General features: G+C 47.8%; 1 protein-coding gene and 1 long non-coding RNA gene across 3 annotated transcripts in view; both read right to left on the bottom strand.

Annotated features, from left to right (window-relative positions):
• LOC140699562 (uncharacterized) overlaps positions 1-11,878 on the bottom strand; it is a 48,227-nt gene extending 36,349 nt beyond the window's left edge. Inside the window, exons 1-3 of one of the 2 annotated variants that reach the window (XM_072972217.1) lie at positions 11,654-11,878; positions 4,220-4,379; positions 871-1,044 (exon numbers count right to left, since the gene is read on the bottom strand). In XM_072972217.1, coding sequence (XP_072828318.1) covers positions 871-1,028 — 158 coding nt within the window. In that variant the 5' untranslated portion in view covers positions 1,029-1,044; positions 4,220-4,379; positions 11,654-11,878. Of the gene's footprint in view, positions 1-265; positions 328-870; positions 1,045-4,219; positions 4,380-11,653 lie in introns of those variants that run through there. The other variant, XR_012077728.1, reaches the window with a different exon arrangement.
• Positions 11,879-12,078: 200 nt separating this feature from the next.
• Positions 12,079-15,624, bottom strand: LOC140699611 (uncharacterized). The gene is made up of 3 exons (XR_012077823.1): positions 15,480-15,624; positions 13,602-13,710; positions 12,079-12,206 (listed from the first exon to the last, which is right to left on the bottom strand). It is a non-coding gene; the product is annotated as an uncharacterized lncRNA (long non-coding RNA).
• Between the last annotated feature and the right edge of the window lie 2,927 nt (positions 15,625-18,551).

Here is an 18,551-nt window from a genome sequence, read left to right as displayed (position 1 = left end):
TCCAACGCCTCGGGTTGTGCTGTTCCTGTTAACACACAATAGCTGGGCTGGACTAGTTAGGGACTATAAGTATCTTTTTAAGATCAACGGTCTCACGTTTCACCCTGGGAGAGTGAAGGATGGAGGATGAGACAGCCTCATGCCTTCAGCTCATTTTTAACTGAACAAAGCCCTGCTTTCACCACTGTAATTCCTCTCAGTATAAAAACACGTTACATCAACAAGCACCGCCATCATAACACCTGAAAGAGTTCAAGGTACTTACCTGGGGCAGAAATACTGATCAAGGAGACAGAAGCTCCCTCAGCACTGCTGCTCCATTTTCCCGACTCCACCAGGAGAAGCTGGGCATTACAGCCGCGGGCTCTCAGCCCAGGGAGCAGCGCCCACGCCGCTAATCTTGACCTCAGGGATCGGGAAAGGGAGAGGAAGGCAGCCCCGGGGTCGCGGGGCAGGGAGAGCGGGGTGGGGGACGCGGGCTGCAGCCCCGCTTGGAGGCCAGCCCCAGCCCCAGCCCAAGCCGCCCGCCCCGTCCGGGTGTGCAGACCCCGCCCGCCCGGGACACAGCCCGCCCAGTGGTGGGGACGGGTCGGCGGCCAAGGAGAGGAAGCCCGGGAGGAGAGGACTCGAGGGAGGGAGAGGGGAAGGGGACGCCAGCCGCGGACTGAGGGGAGCCCGGCTGGGTCAAGAGGCGGCAGGGGCACACCTGGCCCTGGGCAGCTGTGGCCGGTGCGCCAGGGCAGGTGGCGCGGGCAGAGGGGCCTGGCCCGAGCAATCCAGCTGAACACACGCTGACTGGCGCCCTGGGGGGCTGTGACACGCCGACCGCCCTCCCGCAGCCGCCTCACCCCTTTCCCGATATCCCCTCACCTTGCACTTCCACAGCCAGAGGCCCCGGCCCCAGGCAGGAGCCAAAGGCCTACAGGGCGACAGAGCTGAGAAGCCATTGGGGCCGATCCCCGGCTCGGAGCTGGAGCTTCCAAACCGCGGTCCAGCTGGCAGCGACTGCGCATGCGCAGGAGGGCCATCGATCTGCTCTGGGTCCTGAGAGAGAAGGGGAACCGAGGGAGGGAGAAGAGGGGAGGAGGAGGGGAGGAGGGGAAAAGTGGAGGGAGACACATGGACAGGAGGAGCAGAGAGAAGGCAGTTATCTGGAATTGGGAGGGGAGTAGCAGAGATGGGGAGAAAGCGTTTTACCTCTTGGGGCATCCCGAAGGAGGCAGCAGTCCTGCCTATACACCCTTCTCTAACCCGTCATTGCCCACAGCTCATATTTTACGTCCCTGGCCCAGCCCTCCAGCTAAGGTCTCTGCAGAAACCCTACGGGTATCACACCCGTTGCCCCCACAAGGAGCTAGGTTTACTGTTGCTCCGGGAACCAAGCACCCGCAGGTGTTGTTTCTCAGAACTACCTTGGGAAGAGTACATGTTCCCCTTTTACACGCTGGGAAACAGGCAGGCACGATCTCTGCCTTAGCTCCACTGTCCCAAGTGTTGGGCTGGCAGGGAGCGGGAGGTAAAATGTCAGAGCCCCAGAAGGAGCAGACTGCCTGAGTGTTGGTGTATAGTCCCCATCCCTCCTGGGTAAACCACACCCCAACCTCTGGGAATAATCAAGGGCTCACCTTAGGCCCCTGTGTGTGGGAGAGCTGCCCTCAGTCCCAGTACCCAGCTTGCTAGGTAGGTAGAAGTGTTATTGAGTCCAAATTCATTCTCCTCAGTGCAGGACAGGCCAGTAAGTTGGGAGACCAAGTGTTGGGGCATGGAATAGCAAGTTTCTGTAGACCTAGATGGCAAACTAATGTCCTAGAAAACCATCTCCCCAAGTCAGAATTCAGGCTGCTTTCCTATGTGCTTGGTTTTTGCAAACTTCTTGGTGTAGGAATTCCTTCTGGTTAGAATCCTTTGTTCTTGCAGCTATCTCCCTGGGTCAGATCCCTGTAAACCTCCAACAAAACAAACGTTATTTTCTATTCTGCAACTTGTTATCTTTATATGATTGGAAAAGTGTTAAATACCCTTAAAGGTCAGAGCCTTCCGAATAGGCTCTCCTGTATATTTTAGGCTCTAGGCAACATTGTTTTACAAGCAAGATGAAGCCTAGGAGACAGAGCACAGGGTTAAAGTCAAAGGAACAGATCTAATATGGAGTCAGATTTCTTCTTTTCTATTACTGTGGCAGAAGCCACTTGAGGATTTAAGTCCCTTTAAGTTAAAAATAAGTAAAACTTTAAAGGAATTTACATACATTGGTGGGAACGTGCATAGCATATCTGGAAAAGCACACAAAGGATTGTAAACATTGGCATCTCCAGGGAGGCGTGTAGGAACAGAGGATGAGGGAAAAGTTCTTTCACTTGAGTATTTTTTGCTCTGTTTGAATTTTTTTATCCATATGCATATATTTCTTTTTCAGTTAAAATAAATGTGTAATGGAGCAAAGGAGTAACTAGCTCAGCAAATACAGCAGCCATAGACTCACTGAGTCATCACTTTTGATTTAAGCCAGGAAGCATTGTTTGTCTCTCTCCTATGTGTCCAGTGTTGTCTTAAAACTTCTTTTATATATTTTTTTATAAAATAATAACATGCTATCCCTCACCCCTGCCCAGGGCTGGTGGAAAACCAACTGAGTCTTTATTGAGTTGTTTTCCAAGGAGTAGAGATGAGTTATAAACAGAACACAACTTCAGGGCAAAACAGGCGGAGTGGTTTTCCAGCAGGCCAATAGCGATGACCGGTTTTCAATAGAGGTGCACAGAGGCTGAGAGAGAAAGCCTCCAGGACCCTACAGAAAGCTGCCCAAAGTGCCTTCCCCATGGCACTACTGAAATAGGAAAGAAGAAATCTGACTCCATATTAGATCTGTTCCTTTGACTTTAACCCTGTGCCCTGTGTCCTAGGCTTAGTCTTGTTGTTTCTGCACCTTTTGTGAAACAATGTAGCCTAGATCCTGAAATATACAGGAGACCCTATTCTCAAGGCTCTGACTTTGAAGGATATTAACACTTTTCCATTCGTATAAAGATAACAAGATACAGAATAGAAAATAACATTTGCTTGTTGGAGGTTTACACGGATCTGACCCAGGTGAAGAGCTGCAAGAACAAAGGATTCTAACAACAAAGAATTCATACACCAAGTTTGCAACAACCAAGCATTCCCGCTTCCCCTTTTTAATATAAGAGCCTGAATTCAGATTTGGGATGATGGTTCTCCAGGACATTGGTCTACCATCTTCTCCGCTGGCTTTACAAATTTAAGCCGCTCTTTCTTGCCCCAAATCCTTGTCTCCTGATGTGTTGGCCTGTAATACACGAGTAGAACAAGCCTGGACTCGGAAACACAAACATACATTGAAAGTACGCATTTGGTATATTAAATGACATGCTTCCACTCGTATTCCTGAGGTTTTCTTCTCTTGACCACTCCTACTATATTTTTGAAAAACCTGTCATGTGGACACATTTCCATCTCTAGCCACTACCCTTCCAGGTAAGAACTGATGCCAAGAAGGTAATGAAAGTTGCTAGAAGGTATTACCTCGCCAAAAAAGAGCAGAAGTGGGTTCTGGCTGATGTTCAGGAGCAGGCCGGGGCACCTGACAAGATGTCATAAGTACGGATAGACATCTGGGCACCAAAGGAGAAGCTTCTAAACTTCCATGAGGGACTTGTTGGATAGGAAGGAACAGTCCCAGACTATAGTTCTGATCCCACCACGAGCTTCCTGGGCAAGGCTGGGCAAGTTATTTAAATTCTCTAGACCCGTGCTGTCCAACACGGGAGCCACCAGCCACATGCAGGATTATGATGTTATTCTGTAGCCAGACAGAATTATAAATAAACACTTTATTGCAAAGGGTCAGCAGGTATAATATTTAAAAACATTATTGGTTATCTTGCCCTAACAAGTTATTTTTGTATGTCTAGCTTTCTGTGGTTTGTAATGCCTGCAACTAATGATTCCCTTACAGTGAGGTATTTTGAAATTATAAGTTACTGGACACAGTACACTCATATCACAGTTGAAAAAACTGATCCCAATAAGCAAGGTGATCTGACTTATTAGTTATGAGCAGGGGCTCTGGGGCCAGCCTGCATAAGTATTAATTCTCACTCTCCCTCCAGGGAGTTCTGTGTGAATCTTGGACAAATTATTGTTATTGTTGTTGTTGTTGTCGTTGTCGTTGTTATTATTTGTGCCTCTTTTTCCTTACCTTTTAAATAGCGAGGAATATGTTGACTCTATCCCCTACAGTGTTGGCAGGATTAAATGAGTAAACGTCTGTGCTGCCCACTTCCCTGGGTTTCAGCATTCTCCAGGCAATCAGTGCCAAACGCAGTGGCATTCTCCACTGTCTTCGTCAGTCTGGGATTCTGTAACAAATTACCGTGGGTCGGGTGGCTTAAACAACCAGCATATTCCTTACGGTTTGGAGGCTGAGGCTTTCAAGGTCAATGTATCTGGGAGAGGATTGCCAGCTCGAAGATGGCTGTCTTCCCACTGTCTTCATGGCCCAGAGAGGAGAGAGAAGCAAGCACTTTGGGGCCCTGTATAAGAACACTAATACCATTCATGAGGGCTCTACTCTCATGACCTCATTTTATCCTACTAATCACCTCGCAAAGGCCCCGCCTCCCTGTACCATCACCCTGGGAGATGAGGTATCGACAGATGGATTTTGAGGGGATGCATTCAATCCACACATCGGCTAACTCTCCCAAACATGCAGTCATCAAACCTGTAGCTAATTTCAAAATAATGTTTATATCTCTCTACCCATTTCCATTCCTACATCTACTAACACTGAAGCCCTGTTACATTTTATTTCTTATTTTCCTTGTAGAGGTTTAATTGATTCCTCTAACTCCAAGGCTTCGCTCGCTCCAGTCTGCTTGACAGCCCTGCCAGGTAGGTCTTCCTTAAATCACCTTCCCACTTCACCTGGTTGTTTTTTAGGTGTAAATGTCAGAATTCTCTCCACACCCGATCCTACACCTTTAATCCCTTACACTACCGCTCACTATGTTATTTTCCTATTACCACTGTAACAAATTCCCATAAGCTTAATAGCTTAAACTAGCACAGAATTTTCAGCTTATGGCTGTGTAGGTCAGAGATCCAACACAGTTCTCATTGGGCTAAATTCAAGGTACCAGCAGGGTTCCTTCCTTCTAGAGGGTCTAGAAGAGAATGTTTCCTTTTTTTTCCCCCCAGTTTACAGAGGTCACCCACCTTCCATAGCTTGTGCCCCTCAACTTCCTCCATTTTCATGGTCAGCAGCCTTTCTGAACATTGCTCCATCGCTACACCTCCCTCTGATTTTAAACTCAGCTGGGAAATATCCTCCATTTTAAGGACACCTGTGATTACATTGGGCCCACCTGGACAATCCGGGCTACTCACCCTATTGTCTCATCTCAGGATCCCCTTGTCCCATCCCACTCAGTCAGTATGTATGTGGCTGTGACATTCACCTTGTGTAACATTTTCTCTCATGAGCAATTTATGGTTCAAGGCACTTATAAGTGCCTTTTTGTTTTTCTTCCTTATCCTTTCTACATTCAGTATGTCTGGTGAGATTATATGAATCCTTTTTATTTGTGCCCCTGCACTAATCTTTAATAATGTATCATGGGTTTAAAAGGCTAACTAATAGACAATTTAGGAGACAGAAATCCTCTAAGATTTTTATCCTAAAATATCTGTCAACCCTTTTGCCATGTACAGTAACATGTCACAGGTGGCTACCCTGTGGCCGGGGAGGGACATGATTCTGCCATCACACTCCTCTCATTCTCACCAATGTGCTGATCAACTAACCAAGGACCTATGCTCTCAACTTCACTCACTTCCTCCTCCTTTCCATTGACTATCCTGTTCCCACCGCTTCCTTCATTCACCACATCAGGATTTCATGACCACATTCTTCTCTAAATGAAATGGGTATCTTGCATCTAATGTCTGACAGCTGTTCTTATTCTATATGCACACACTGTCCTACTCATAATCCCGTCCATCTCTTTATTTTCCTAGAATCATCCAGAAGAATCAGTTCCATGATGATGATGACGATAGTGACAATGATGACAGGGGCCTCTCAAGGATTCTGATAAAGAGGGAATCGATAAAGGGAGGGAATCATTGCAAAATTGCCCCAGAAACAGGCTTAAAGGTAAATAACTCTTATAGTGTTTAATGAAATTGACTAATATTTAACTATTTTTAAGACTTTATATCACTGAATTTAAAATTTTAACGGGAATTTTCATTCACCACTAACCAAGATTCAACTCTAGGACCAAAATCTAAGGATTTCTGTCTTCTAAAAAATTGCCCACTAGCCTTTTAAACACGTGATCCTTTTAAAAAGTTTAGTGCTGGGCTGACAATAAGCAGGATTCATATAATCTCACGAGACACAATGAATGTGGAAAGTCTAAGAAATAAAAACAAAAAGCCATTCATAACGTCTTGAACTTTACGTTGCTCATAGGAGAAAATGTTTGCCAATGTGAGTGTCACATCAACATGATGACTGAGTGGGATGGGGAAGCTGATCTTCCTCATCAGTCATTTATGCTGATTTGTTAGATGCCAAAACAGTTTCCTCATTGAAATTGCTTCTAACAAATATGGAAGAATTTAGGTTCTACCAAAAGCAGGCTAAACATTTTCCCCTGCTTTCAGGTCTCTGGACTGAATGTCCCCACAAGAAGGACATGATTATGTTTCGTAGGGAAGTCTTCCTGAGAAGCAACAGGCTTTCCTAGGGCAGAACTGCAGGGCCCCCCATGGAGGGCTGGAGGAGGGCTAGAGGGGACACTGGAAAAACAGCAGGAGTGAGTTCAGATACTGCTGCTCAGGTCGCCAAAGTCAGCATTGATATCTCTAAGGATATGACATTCTCACAAATGTTCCATGAGTGAAGGAGCCTGTGAACACTAAGCAGGTTGTTAAGACACAGCAGCACATAACTTGCGTGACAACACAATTAGAGTATGATTTGATATTTGGAAAATAATTAGCCCATTGTTCTTTGAAACTGCAGCAGTAGCAATAGAAATAAAAAAGACTGAGCCGTCTTGGAGACAACAATCAATAAACAATTCTAAATCTGCAGAATTCCTTGACAATATTCAAGCAATGAGCTAGATGTGTGCTGCAGATACCTCTTACTGCAGGGCTCACTCCTGCAAAGCATAGAACTAGTTTCTCAGCACACAGAGGGAACCAAGTCAAGATTCCTAATCTTTTGAGATTTACTATATGGCTGGAAAGATCAGACAAGTACATATAGCCAAATATGATTAAATGTAATCAAATATTATCAAATGTGATTTGAGCACAGACAAAAGTAAAATTCCTTTCACCTGGGATGTAGAGAGACTTCTTCAGAAAATGTGGCTTTGGAGACGGCCAAAGACATGGGTGGAATTTTGGCAGAACAGGATGTAAGGAATTTAAAAACTTATTCTAAAATTCATATAAAAATTCAAAGGATCCAAATATCCAAAACAACTTTGAACAAGAAAAACAAAGTTGGAAGACTTGCACTATCTGATTTTCAGACTTTATTTTATAAAGCTACAGTAATCAGAAATTATGGTGTTGGTGTAAAACAGGAAAATAGAATAATGGAACACAATAGAATGTTCAGAACTAAACCAACACTTATACAGACAATTGATTCTCAAAAAGGATGCTGTGGAGAAAGGGTCTTTTCAACATGTAGTGCTGGAACAATTAGATAGTGATACACAAAAAAAAAAATGAACTTTGATCCACACCTCACAAAATATACAAAATTTACCTCAAAATGGATCATAGATCTTAATAGGAAATCTAAAACTATAAAACAGCTAGGAGAACAAGCATAGGCTTAAGCTTTACGGCCTTGGGTTTGGCAAATATTTCTTTGCTATGACACCAAAAGTATCATCTATTTTAAAAAGAAACTGATAGAGTGAACTTTGTCAACATGAAGACTCTTCAAAGCTCTTCTAAACTCTGCTAAGCAAATGAAAAGACAAGCCATAGACAGAAGCTATTTGCAGATCATAAATCTGATAAAGGTCTCTCTTTGTATCTGATCCAGAATAAAGAGGTCTCAAAATTCAATAATAATTCAAACACCTGAATGAATGAATGAGGCCAGAAAACACACTTCAGTAAAGATATCCAGATGGATAATAAGCATATGAAAAGATGCTGATTAAAGATGTCATTAGTCATTAGAGAAATACTTTTAAAAGCCACAGTAAGATACTAGTTCACATACATACTAGAAAGAATACGATTAGAAAGACTGACCTTACAAGGTGCTGGCAAGGAAGTAGAGCAACCAGAACTGATACACACCACGAGGAATTTACAATAGTACAACCATTTTAGAAAAGTCTTTAACAGATTCTTTTAAAAAGGTAAACACCTATGTATCATATAACCCAGACATTCCTCATCTGGTGCTTTAGAAAGGAAACTCATATGTCCATACAAAGACTTGTAACCAAATATTCACTGCTATTTTATTTATAACAGCTCAAGTTGTAAATAACCCATGCATCCATCAAGAAGTAAATGCAGAAAGAAATGATGGTCTATACAAACACTGCTCACATTAAACACTTCAGTAATAACTCAGCACTAAACAATACTCTACTATAAGACAAATAAGCTATTAATACAGCAACACAGATGATTCTCAAAATAATTACACTGAATGAAAGAAGTCAGACAACATAGAGTAGATAATGCATGAATCCATTCATATAAGGATCTTGAAAATGCAAACCAATATGTTGTGATAGAAAGCAGATCAATGGTTCCCAGGGGAAGAGACGGGGAGGGAGGGAGGGACAACAAAAAGCAGGAGAGAAGCTTTGTCGGTGATGGGTATGTTCACTGTCTTGAGTGTGGTCACGGTTTCTTGGGGATATTCTTATGTCAAAACGTATTAAGCTGTACACTTTAAACGTGTGAAAATTATTTTGCCAAGTATACCTCAAAGCTGTTTTAAGAAAAAAGGCACTTTAGTCCTGATCCACCTCAGCGCCTGATTGGAGTGACATGATCAGTCCCTCACACTGTCTGCCTAACGGGAAGGTAGAAAAGCTCTCACGGAAGATAACATGGATTTTTCATTTGCAATGTCTGCCATGTAATAAAGAATTTCTAGACATGCAACATGTCCAGACTATATGACAGATAACATGAGAATAAGGAGCATTAGACAAAGGATGCAAACCCCCAGGTGATGTAGGCATCAGAGCTACCAATAAAGGCTATAAAATACTTTTAATATATTCAAGAAAATAAGGAAATGATGGGAGAATAGATAACAGGGTAGAGACTTTCACCAGAGAAATATACTGGAATGTATTTTTAAGAAAAATCAAACAGATACTCTAGAACTGAAGCTTTCAGCTCTGGAAACAGGTAAACAGAGCTAATCAGGATCTCTTTTAAGTAAAACTTTCAGTAATTCCGGGTAAAATATAACAACAATGTAATACAGAGCTAACTATGGAGAGAGAAGTTCCCTGATGACAAAACAAAGAGGACACTTAAAGCCCAGAGTGGTCATCTTGTGAGCTGATGCCACCGCACCCTGGAGGGAAGGGGTTTTCATCTGCACATAAATAGGGATACAATGTCCATTTAGGAAAAAGGGTCCATACCAGATGTAGAAGACTCTTCCTCTATATCTATATAGTCAGAGACAGGGATGTAAAGTGGCAGCAGAGGTCACAGTGACACAGGGCCCTGGGCCAAGGAGTGTGAGCACCTCTGCAAGCTGCGAAAGGTAGGAAGACGAATCCCTCCCAAGAGCCTCGGTGTGGAACTTAGCCTTGGCCACTCGTTGGTTTAAGCAACTGACATTGACCTTGCACTTCTGCACCCTAGAACAGTGGGAAGATGAATGTGTATTGCTTTAAGCCACTGAGTCTGTGGTCCTTTGTTACAACAGCAATAGGAAAGGAACTCAGGAACCAATATGAACTTGAACCACAGGCTGCCTGCTGTGCTGGCTGGAAGTCCTTTGTCTCTGATCCTGGGGGAGTGTCCTGTCCTCTGGCAGCATCCACAAACTACCTCATGCTAACTTGGCAGTTTGCAGAGGGTTAAATCTTAACCCTGCACAGTTCTTGATATTTAGTTAATAAAAATGATGGTGTCATCATGGGTATTTTTCCATCTTTTAAATACCCTTCAGTCTTCTAATAAAGCTACTTCTAATTAAGAGACTGTGTAAATAGTTTTCAATCTTCATAATAAATAACTGGTTTTATCTGGTTACTTAAATTATGAATAATAATGTTCACATTTGTAAAAGTTATTAAAATCAACATTGTTTAATGAAAATATCATTTCTTTTTGCATGAACATGTATTAACTACAAGAAATGTTCCATGCTTTGTTCTACGATTTACTGTTAGAGCCTTAAAGAATAATATTTTCCTCAAAAGATATTACGACAAAGGGATTTCTTTTGGTGGAACAGTTCCGGCATCAAATCTGGTGCATGTCTCAGGCCACTGGCAACACAGAGATGATAGAAATTAGGAGGCATTATAAACACAGAATCATTTTTAAAGGAATTAAAAAAACTGGATGTGTGTAAACAAAGAATCAGAGGATATTCTGGTGAAACAAATGTATTTTTCAGCTTAAGCAAGACACGGAGTGAATAAATCTGAAATGAAAAAAACACCCAGAGATTAGCAGCGAGTCATGCATGCAGTGTGAATGATCAAAACCAAGTTGTTTCCAAACCAGTGTGCAGGCTTGACGCCTTCATGAATCAAATCTGTGTGGCAACAGGCCATCTCGAATACATGTTGATGAGGTATTTATAAGCCCTTCACCATCCCAAATCAAAGCCCATGCACGAGCCACAAGACCATCACCTACACATTTGGAAAACACACAACATGGTGAATAGCACTTTTCTTGTTCAGTAGCCAGTGGCCGCGAACTGTGAGCAGACAGAGATACAGGGACACAGAGGCACCTCCCCTCACTCAGCTGATAAACTTCCGTGCATTCCTGGGGACAGGATTGTCATAAAATGCACCATGGATTGATCCTCCTCCTAGGAAAGGAACCGTAGGGCTGTCATTAGGTTTGAGCAGGGGTGGGTGGAGGATCTCGGAAGAGTTGTTTCAGAACAACCAATAGAATCCTTGGCCACCGTGACCACGAAAGACAAGTCCCCTGCCATCCCGGTAGGCACTTGGGCTCCTGACAAAAGCTGGGATCAGTAAAGGGTTGAGTAGAAGGCACAGGCCTGAGGGATGCCCCAGCAATAGGCAGGAGGTAGGGCCTGGTTTATACTGCTCTAGGTGTATGTATCCCAGCCTCATCTGAATACGAAATCAGAAATTTGCAAAACAGCAGAGTTGGGGTGGATCATCCACTCCAGACTCCTCACCTTACAGTTAAAAGGGTGGCAACCCTGACAGGCAAAGCAACGTGCTAAAGGCAGAGCGTGGAAGTGGCAGCGCCAGATGAAACGCAGCGTGAAACCCCCGTTCAAGGCCGCTGACTCTGACGACGGGGCCAAGGTTTCCAACGAGGAGAATAAGACAGTGTAAATACTTTGTTCCCCCTAAAACCCCAAATGTTTTTTAAAGGCACAAAAACTCACCTTAACTAGCTCTCTTCTGAGGGGGCTCTCTTCTGCTTCTTCGTCTTTCTGTCTCCATTTCCCTCTCTCAGACACAAACACATTCAGTTTTGTGAAAGGGGGCTTCCTGCCATACAAAGACAGACTTCGCATCTTCAGAAAGATACCTGACAAAGCACGTTTCTCAATTCAAGTCTTTGTGTGAGTTCTGGGCAACTGGCTTATTTTCTAGAACAATCGGTAGTTACAAAATCAGGAAATCATTTTCCACAAAGGAAGAGTTCTGGTCCGTGTTGATAAAGTTGGGGATGTCACATTTCATGAGTCTGTTCGGCTCCTCCTCTGGCCACCTGCTGCTTCTGATGGCTTCCTGGAGCGGAATATCACTGTAAAGGGCTATGGTAGGGATACCAGCTTTGGCTTTGTCCAAGTGGTCCACTCCATTGATGTAGCAGTGAAAGAGGGACCTAGATTCGTGATTGCACTGCCAGAGAACACCTTGGGCAGCAGCCATCTTCCAAAGTCTGACACAAAGCTGTTCAGTCTGAATCTCTTCTCGGGAGACTCTGCATTGCTATAAAGAAAACCAAAATAAAATATCGTTCACACTTTAGCTCGGTGACCTGAAGAATCAGTTTTTGCCATCTACTGAGAGCAAATCCCTGCACAGAGCATACTGACATGCACTGGAAGTGAAAGACATCACTTCTGAACACATACAATTAAACCCAAGGCAAAAGTCTAAAGTGAGGGCCCTTGGACCAACCTGAAAAGACACCGTTCCCTGAGAATTCTCAATATTGGTGTCTCGCACACCAGTGTTTCTCCGTGGGACACTCAGATCTCTTCATCAGGATTCGTTAAAGTGCTTCTTAAAATGCAGAATTCTGGGGTGCACACCCTCAGAGTCTCCAGAGGTAGCGACTGGTAGTCTGTATTTTCATAGCCACCAGGATCACTAAACATGCTCAGGTTTAGCACCGCGGTCTACATCGGGTCACCTGAGCATCGACAATTCTGTCTCAAGGGGTGGGGGGTGCCATGTGTGTCAGGGTGCTGTCCTACCCACGTGTCTCCCCTGATTCTCAGAACTGACAGTGCTGCCCCATTGGGCACGAAATACCACCATTTCACAATGCATACGCAGGGCGCCCGACTGACAGATACAATCAGTGATAGGACAGGGGACAAAACTCAGCTTCCTGATACCTACTTTCACTTACTGTGGGACGAGTGATCAATTCAAGGGTAATAAATCAGTGAATGAGTGAATAACATGACTCTCGTTAGTCCCACGAGTGCCTGGAAGAGCAAGCCTGGGCACACTGAGAACCATAACAGCCTATCTACTTAAATGTCATCCTCCACAGATCTATGTAAAGGTTACTCCCATCCAGGCAGTGACTCCAGAAGGGCAAGAATCATGTATGAACACACTCTCAAATCCAGAACAGAACCTGACAACAATTAGGCTCTGGAGTCTGTGTTTAGCGAGTGTGGAATCTCAGTGATTCCAGCTCTTACACATTGTCTTCCCATCCCACCCCTCACGATATGGCCCCTATGACCAGTTCTCCCAGGGCTGGGGCCACGGAACCCATTTATAGGACTGGAAGAATCTGATCATATAAACCATCCCCCAGATTATCATCAAGAGTCACCTGCATTTCAGGGATCAGTAATCCCAGAAGCTTTGCAGTTCAGGCAGCTGAGGGATTTTTATATCAGCTCTGTCTTCTACTGTGACTGCCTGGGTGACATCAGACAAGGAATTCTGAAAAGCCTGAACTTTTCCTTTCAGGAATAATCTAATTAACAAATCTCGTTGACCACTCAAGAAATGTGATGTGAAGATCAATGATTTACACAGGAGTACAACATTCACTAGGTCGTGGACTTAGAATCAGAGAAAAATCATTTGAGAAAGATTGACAGAATGTAGCTTTAATGCGAATTTAAGTAGTCTTACCTTTCAGTAAATCATCTTCCCCTACTTATCACTTCACCCAAGTTTAAAAATGTTTGAGAACAGGGATGAGTGTGCCAGCAATCTGAGACCCAATAACCTAAAATGTCACCTAGGAAAAAGAGGGGAGTAACATATTTTTAAAAAGCATGGTGAGGATGGCGGGGCCATCACCAACCCCAGACTAAGAAGCTCTGAGTAATAGCTTTCCTGCCTGCCTGGGACATCAGCTGATATGAAAATCCACCCAGAAAACTCACTGTCCAGCAGCTCTTCCGTAACACAGGATACACTTTCTCAGAATTAAGAATTGCGTCCAGTAACCACTTCGCTGAAGAATAAAGACAAAGGAGAACAAGAGATTTCTGCCCCTCCCAAGGGAGAGCCCAGAACTCGGGCTGCATGCACTGCGCCCACCTCCCTGGAGAAGAATAAACTGGACAAGGGCGTTCTGCGAAACTGGGGCAGCAAATGTTGAGATGGGAACAAATTGATCAGCTGGCCAGGGACAGCCCCCTCCGTCGCTGCCTTGGCGGCTGCCTCAGCGCTCTCAGCCCATCCTGCCCACCTCTGGTGGCTAAGCTGTCAGGGAAACTGCTTTGCGACCTGGAGCAAGAGAGGCTGCCCTCAGGCCAAGCTGCGGAAAAGATGGGAGCTAAACCCCCTGCTCCCAAGCGGCAGGCTTCATACCCCCGCCAACACCCCGCGGCCCCCGCACACTACTGCAACCCCGGGGAAATATGACCCGAAGAAGTGTGACCTGGGAACGAGGGGCAGCAGAGGCCGCCCCCACGTCAGGCCTCCAGAGAGATTGGTGCTTATCCTCCAGCTCTCCAGTGGCAGCCCCCTGTCCTCTCCACCTCCTGATCTCACTGCGCCCACCTCCCAGGAGCAATCAGACCGGGTGTGGGGTGTCAGGCGAATCTTGCGCCGGAGAGGACGTCCCCTGGCCAGGTCAGGGGAGAGGAGAAGAAGTGGCCCCATTAGGCGGGGCAGCCGGCCTTCGCAACTGCTTCTGCCCCTCGACCGCATCGGGCCCGTCTCCCAGGAGCAAGCTGACCTGGAGACGGGCATCCGGCTTCTTGGGCAGCAGAGGACGCCCCCAGGATTGGTCGTCGGGAAGAGGAGAGCAAATTGTCAGGCTCCGCGCTGCAGGTCTTCTACTTCCGCCATCGCCACCCCCGCACCTTAAAGTCACCGCCCAGGGCGCCCCTCCCCCAGCAGGTTGAGTGGGACAGGTGCGTCTGGTGATCTGGGGCAGGAGAGGCCAATCCCACACCAGGCCATTGGGGAGACAGGAGCCAATCCACCAGCTCCCCAAGGCAGCCCCTACCCCCGCAGCAGCCACCACTCTTGCCCATGACCTCACAGTGGCCTCCTCTAGGGAGCAGGCTGACCTGGAGATGGACGTCCGGCGAACTTGGGACAACAGAGACCGCCCCCAGGGCAAACCATGGGGGGAAGTGGGAGCAAATGGACAAGCTCCATGGGAAAACCTGCCGCTGCTGCCACCACCCCCAAAGTACCAAGTCCAACTCCCGGGGTCAGGCCGACTAGGATACACGCGTCTCGTAACACAGGGCAACAGCGACCGCCCCCAGGACAAGACGCGGGGAAGATGGGAGAAAATGGGCCGCTCCCCCGCTGCAGGCCGCCGACCACCGCCACCCCTGCACCCTGACTACCCTGCCTCCCGCCCCCAGCAGGCAAAGTGGGACAGGGGTGTCCCGGGACCTGGAGCAGCAGAGGCCGCCTTCAGGCCACGCGGTGCAGACATGGAGCTAATCCACAAGCTCCTCCGGGGCAGCCTCCCTATGCCCGCAGCCACCACCTTACCAGCCCCCTGACCGCACCGCACCCATCTCCCAGGAGCAAGCTCACGTGGAGTCGGACCTCAGGCAAATCTCCGGCGGCAGAGGTCGCCCCCAAGCCAGGCCGCGGGGGAGAGAAGAAATGGAGCAGCTCCCTGGAACACATCCCCTGCCCCTGCCGCCTCCGCCGCCGCCTCCCAGGAGCAAGCTCTTCTGGAGAACCGCGTCCCGCCTCTAGGGCAGCAGAAGCCGCCCCTCGCTCCGCCGCTGGGGAGAGCGGAGCGAATTGACCGGCTCCCCCGCGGCAGCCCCCCTCCCCCCGTGGGCCCCGCACCTTAACGGCCCCGCCCCCACTCCGCACTCAGCAAGCTGAGTGGGACAGGAGTGTCCGGCGACCTGGGGAAGCAGAGGCCGCTCCCAGGCCCAGCAGCCGGGAAATGGCAGCTATTCCACCCGTTCGCCAGGGGTAGCCCCGCTCCGCCCCTCTACCGCTGCCGCCGCCCGCTGACCTAACCGCCCCACCTCCCAGGAGCAAGCTTACCTGGAGTCCAACATCTGGCGAATCTCCGCCGGCCAAGCCCCACCCCAGGCCAGGCTGCAGGGAAGAGAAGAAATCGACCGGCTTGCCCGGGCAGCCTCCCAACCGCCACCGCCGCCGCCGCCGCCGCCGCCCCAAAGCATTGCAATAGCCTCCCGGGGTCAGGCTGACAGCAAGGATGTGCACTTGCCTTCTAATCCTGGCCACGTCCCTGAGCACCTCCCTGCATCCCTACACTCCCTGCACCTCCGAACCCCTGCTACACTCTGCAATTCTGCATCCCTCCACCCCCACATCCCCTGAAATGCCTGCGCCCTCCACAGCCCCTGCACCCCTGTCACCAGTTACACTTTTGCACTGCTTACACTCCTGCACCCCTGCATGTCCCACACACCACCTCTTGGGCCTTTGGCAGAGTCTCTGCTGTTAGACCAATGCACAGGGACTCACTCTTTGCCAGTACATGATGCATCAGTGGACGTCAGGGGTTGCCTGCAGGAAGGTACATGTTCCCGGTCACTAGCCTGGGCCACTAGGGTGATCTCTGTGAGGTCACCCAGGATGGGTTCAGAGATGCTGTTCTCTGGGAAGAGAGGAGTTGAAACCGGTCTTGAGGGCAGAGCTGTGCTCACCAGGCCGTCCACGCTTCATGTTTTACACAGGGCTTCGGAGAAGTGAAATGGATCCGGCCAAGTAAGACCGGCCTGCTGTGCGCCCACCTCAGTCCTGGGCTCTGAGTCAGACCGACAGGCTCCCACACTCAGGGCCCAGTTTGGGCACCTGAATTGTCCCTTTGAGGCATCCCATCAGTTCTCAGGATGAAGTCTGGCTGCTTCCACCCCATGGCCCTCCCTCCTACTGTGCTGGCCTCAGGAAGGTTCCTTATTTGGGGAAGAAGGCAGCCCACACCCTACCCCACCCCTCACGTTTCTCTAACCCAGGCTGGTGCTCTCTCTGCCCCTCAGAGTCTGGGAAGCCATCCCTCTTCAGTTATGTCCCTTCTGAGATGGACTTGCTTCCACTCAATTCTAGGCGAGGATGCACCATGGAATGCACTGGGTAAGAGAACCAAAATAAATAATTTCTTCTGTGAGGTTGTCTATTTATCTACTGGGGCTGGGCTGTGTGTAGTTTGCTACAGCTATTGGTGTGAGAGGCTAAAACAGCCTGTGTGTCCTTGTTTTGATCTCCCCGCTGTCTTTGGGTTTTCCCTAGACACTCCTGAGACATTTACTTCTTTTAGTTTTACTCCTGTTATTACACACGGGCCCTACTGACATGGAGGTAAGGTGTTGGGGGAGCGGGACAGAGCAGGGCATCTGCAGTCCTGTGATTAGTTCTCATTGAGCCTGTGCCCTGAGCTGTGACCTCCACAAGTGTGTCTCTTTCCCCCCACCCCAATTTGGGTGACACAGAAGGGATTTCCCTTCTCCCAGGTTGGTTAGGCTCTGGTAAAATTATTTCTCATTAAAAAAACAAACAAACAAAAAACAACTTCCCCCAATGAAACGGAATGTTCTGGGTGTATTTCAATACAGTTATTTTCTCCTTTCCAGGCAGGAAGCATGAGGAGTTATCCTCTGACCTTCATTCTGAGAACAGGACACGGTCCTGGATGTAAAATACATGAAAAAGAGCATGGGGCCCCTCTGACTGGCCCCCTGGAGTTGTCACACTCTGATTTCCCCACACTGAGCCTCCTGCTGGCCTCAGGGACCTGTTAAATCTACCTGCCCCCGGGATTCTTACAAAAGCAGGTTCTGCCTTGGGAGCTGTGACTCTCCAAGCCTGCCCGCTGTTCCCTTTGCAACCTCTCTGGGTTGGGAGCAGCTTTCCCCCTCAGTTTTCTGGGATCTAAGAAGAGCAGTGGGTTTGCAGCTCCCTCAGATCTGGTGTTATTTTCAGGACAGGAGGAAGAACTTCTGAGCTGCACACGAGCTGGACCAGAGGCTGGAATCCTCCCTTCCTCTGCCACTGTGCAATCAGTGGCTATGGTTCTAGCCGAGTTTCTGAAGATGTGGACTTAAACACACATATCCCAGCCCCCACAGGAGCACACAGTCCCATAAATCCACCTAGTTTCCACTGGTAACTATGGAGCCGATGGGGAAACGGGTTTCGGGACCACAGAGGCCTGACTGCACGACTTGCTCCGTGGCCTATTTACGTGGTTGCTCTGGGCCTTGTCTGAAGTGGCTTGCTTACCACACCTGGTACGTGGGAAACACAAAATAAGTACTAGAACCTTCACTTTTTCTCCCTCCAGGGCCTTCAAACATAGAAAGTAATAAGTGAACTCAGACAGCCTAGTCACCACAATGAGGTCCGTCCAGCCTGGCTCTCCTGAGTGATGGGCACTGACTTGCACCTTAACTCGGAACAGTAGAGGAACCGTCTTCCTCTAACTGGGCCTCTCCCCACACCAGGCACGCCCGCAGCTCAGACGGGGCCAGCTGCCCCACTGAGGTGTGTGCTGGTGGCTTCAGTGTGACCTGGCCCTGCCGGGACATGAACCTGCAGTGAGTGAGGTGGAGGGTCGGGTGGAGGGGGGTCCCTTCTGGGGTGGCAGGGGGCCCGGTAGCACCCCTCCCAGCCTGGTGCCTG

Source organism: Vicugna pacos, chromosome 11, assembly GCF_048564905.1.
Source record: "Vicugna pacos chromosome 11, VicPac4, whole genome shotgun sequence".
Taxonomy (NCBI): Eukaryota; Metazoa; Chordata; class Mammalia; order Artiodactyla; family Camelidae; genus Vicugna; species Vicugna pacos.
The sequence above is the reverse complement of the archived record's forward strand: the minus strand, read 5'-3'. Positions and strand labels throughout refer to the sequence as shown.